This window comes from Protobothrops mucrosquamatus, unplaced genomic scaffold, assembly GCF_001527695.2.
Source record: "Protobothrops mucrosquamatus isolate PMUCROS unplaced genomic scaffold, P.Mucros_1.0 scaffold6855, whole genome shotgun sequence".
Lineage (NCBI taxonomy): Eukaryota > Metazoa > Chordata > Lepidosauria > Squamata > Viperidae > Protobothrops > Protobothrops mucrosquamatus.
The window spans coordinates 1-1,606 of NW_015392669.1; the positions used below are offsets into that span (position 1 = coordinate 1).

The 1,606-nt window shown below is 48.1% G+C and overlaps 1 protein-coding gene across 1 annotated transcript in view; it reads right to left on the minus strand.

Moving 5' to 3' along the window:
- Window positions 1-1,246: 1,246 nt before the first annotated feature.
- LOC107300386 (attractin) overlaps window positions 1,247-1,606 on the minus strand; it is a gene marked incomplete at its 3' end in the record, with an annotated part of 21,389 nt that continues 21,029 nt past the window's right edge. The window contains exon 8 of the mRNA XM_015829721.1: window positions 1,247-1,490. Within this exon, the coding sequence (XP_015685207.1) occupies window positions 1,247-1,490 (244 nt within the window). The remainder of the gene's footprint in view (window positions 1,491-1,606) is intronic.

Consider the following 1,606-nt stretch of genomic DNA (forward strand, 5'->3'; position numbering starts at 1 on the left):
GGGAGGAGGAGGAGGAGGAGGAGGAGGACGATGAGGAGGAGGAGGAGAGTTGTGGGGTCCTTGGTGGTCTCTGAACTGGATGGTTTTCTTGCAGACATTTCATCACCTAACTAGCTAACACAATCAGTGCTAGAAGGGTGTGGGGTTTGCAGAGAGGAGGAGGAGGAGAAGGGGGAGGAGGAGGTGGTGGTGGTGGAGGAGAACTTGAAAGTGACAACAATTAACCAGTGGAACAGCTTGCCTCCAGAAATTGCAGGCTCTTCATCACTAGAGATTTTAAAGAAAAAACTGGATAGCCACCTGTCTGAAATGGTGTCTCCTGCTTGAGCAGGAGGTTGGACTAGAACCCCTTGAGGGTCTTTTCTAACTCTGTTATTCTGCCTAACAAAGAAAAGAACTAGGGGTGACATGATAGCTGCCTTCCAGTACTTGGGGGGCTATCCCAGGGGTTCAACCTCTTCTCCAAAGCACCACAAGGCAAGACAAGCAACAGCGGATGGAAACCAATCAAGGAGAGAAGCAACCTTCTCTGTTACTTTGAAGTGTAGCATTTCACAACGATTTAAAGTTAAAATAGGAGCCAGCCGTGTGCTGCAGGTGCCAAAAAGGCCACAACACAGTGCTAGGCTGCATTGACAGAGGAATAGGATCAAGATCAAATGAAGTGTTAAATACCACTTTACAAGGCCTTGGTAAGGCCACACTTGGAATCCTGCATCCAGTTTTGGTCACCACGATGTAAAAAAGATGCTGAGACTCTAGAAAGAGTGCAGAGAAGAGCAACAAAGATGATCAGGGGACTGGAGGCTAAAGCATATAAGGAACGGCTGCTGGAATTGGGAATGTCTAGTTTAATGAAGAGAAGGATGAGGGGGGACAGGATAGCAGTCTTCCAATATCTCAGGGGCTGCCCCAAAGAAGAGGGAGTCAAGCTATTCTCCAAAGCGCCTGAAGGCAGGACAAGAAGCAACAGATGGAAACCCATCAAGGAGAGAAGCAACCTGGAACTAAGGTGAAACTTCCTGACAGTTAGAACAATTAACCAGTGGAACAACCTGCCTCCAGAAGTGGTGAATGCTCCAACACTGGAAGTTTTCAAGAAGAGGCTGGACAGCCATTTGTCTGGAATGGTATAGGGTTTCCTGCCTGAGCAGGGGGTTGGACTAGAAGACCTCCAAGGTCCCTTCCACCTCTGTTGTTGTTCCGTTCTTTACAAGAGCGACAGTCACGCCAAGCCAACGCTCACCTAGATTATACTCCTGCACGCTGCTGATGTAGCCGTAAAGAGGGCAGTGGCCAAAGAGGACCAGCATCACCACCGCGCCGTCTTCCAGGGTGACAATGTGGGCCGAGTGGCCCACCACAGCGTACTGCTCCTTGGCCTTTGGCACCAGGGGAACCCAGGAATGGTTGGAGATGTGGAACAGCCAGAGCTGACTGGTTACGTTGCCGCTCTCGTCTACCTTGCCTCCGTACATGTAGATTTTGTTCTGGAAGAAAGAGAGAGGATATTTATAGATATTTTTATATATATACAGACAGACAGATGATAGATAGATAGATAGATAGATAGATAGATAGATAGATAGATAGATAGATAGATAGA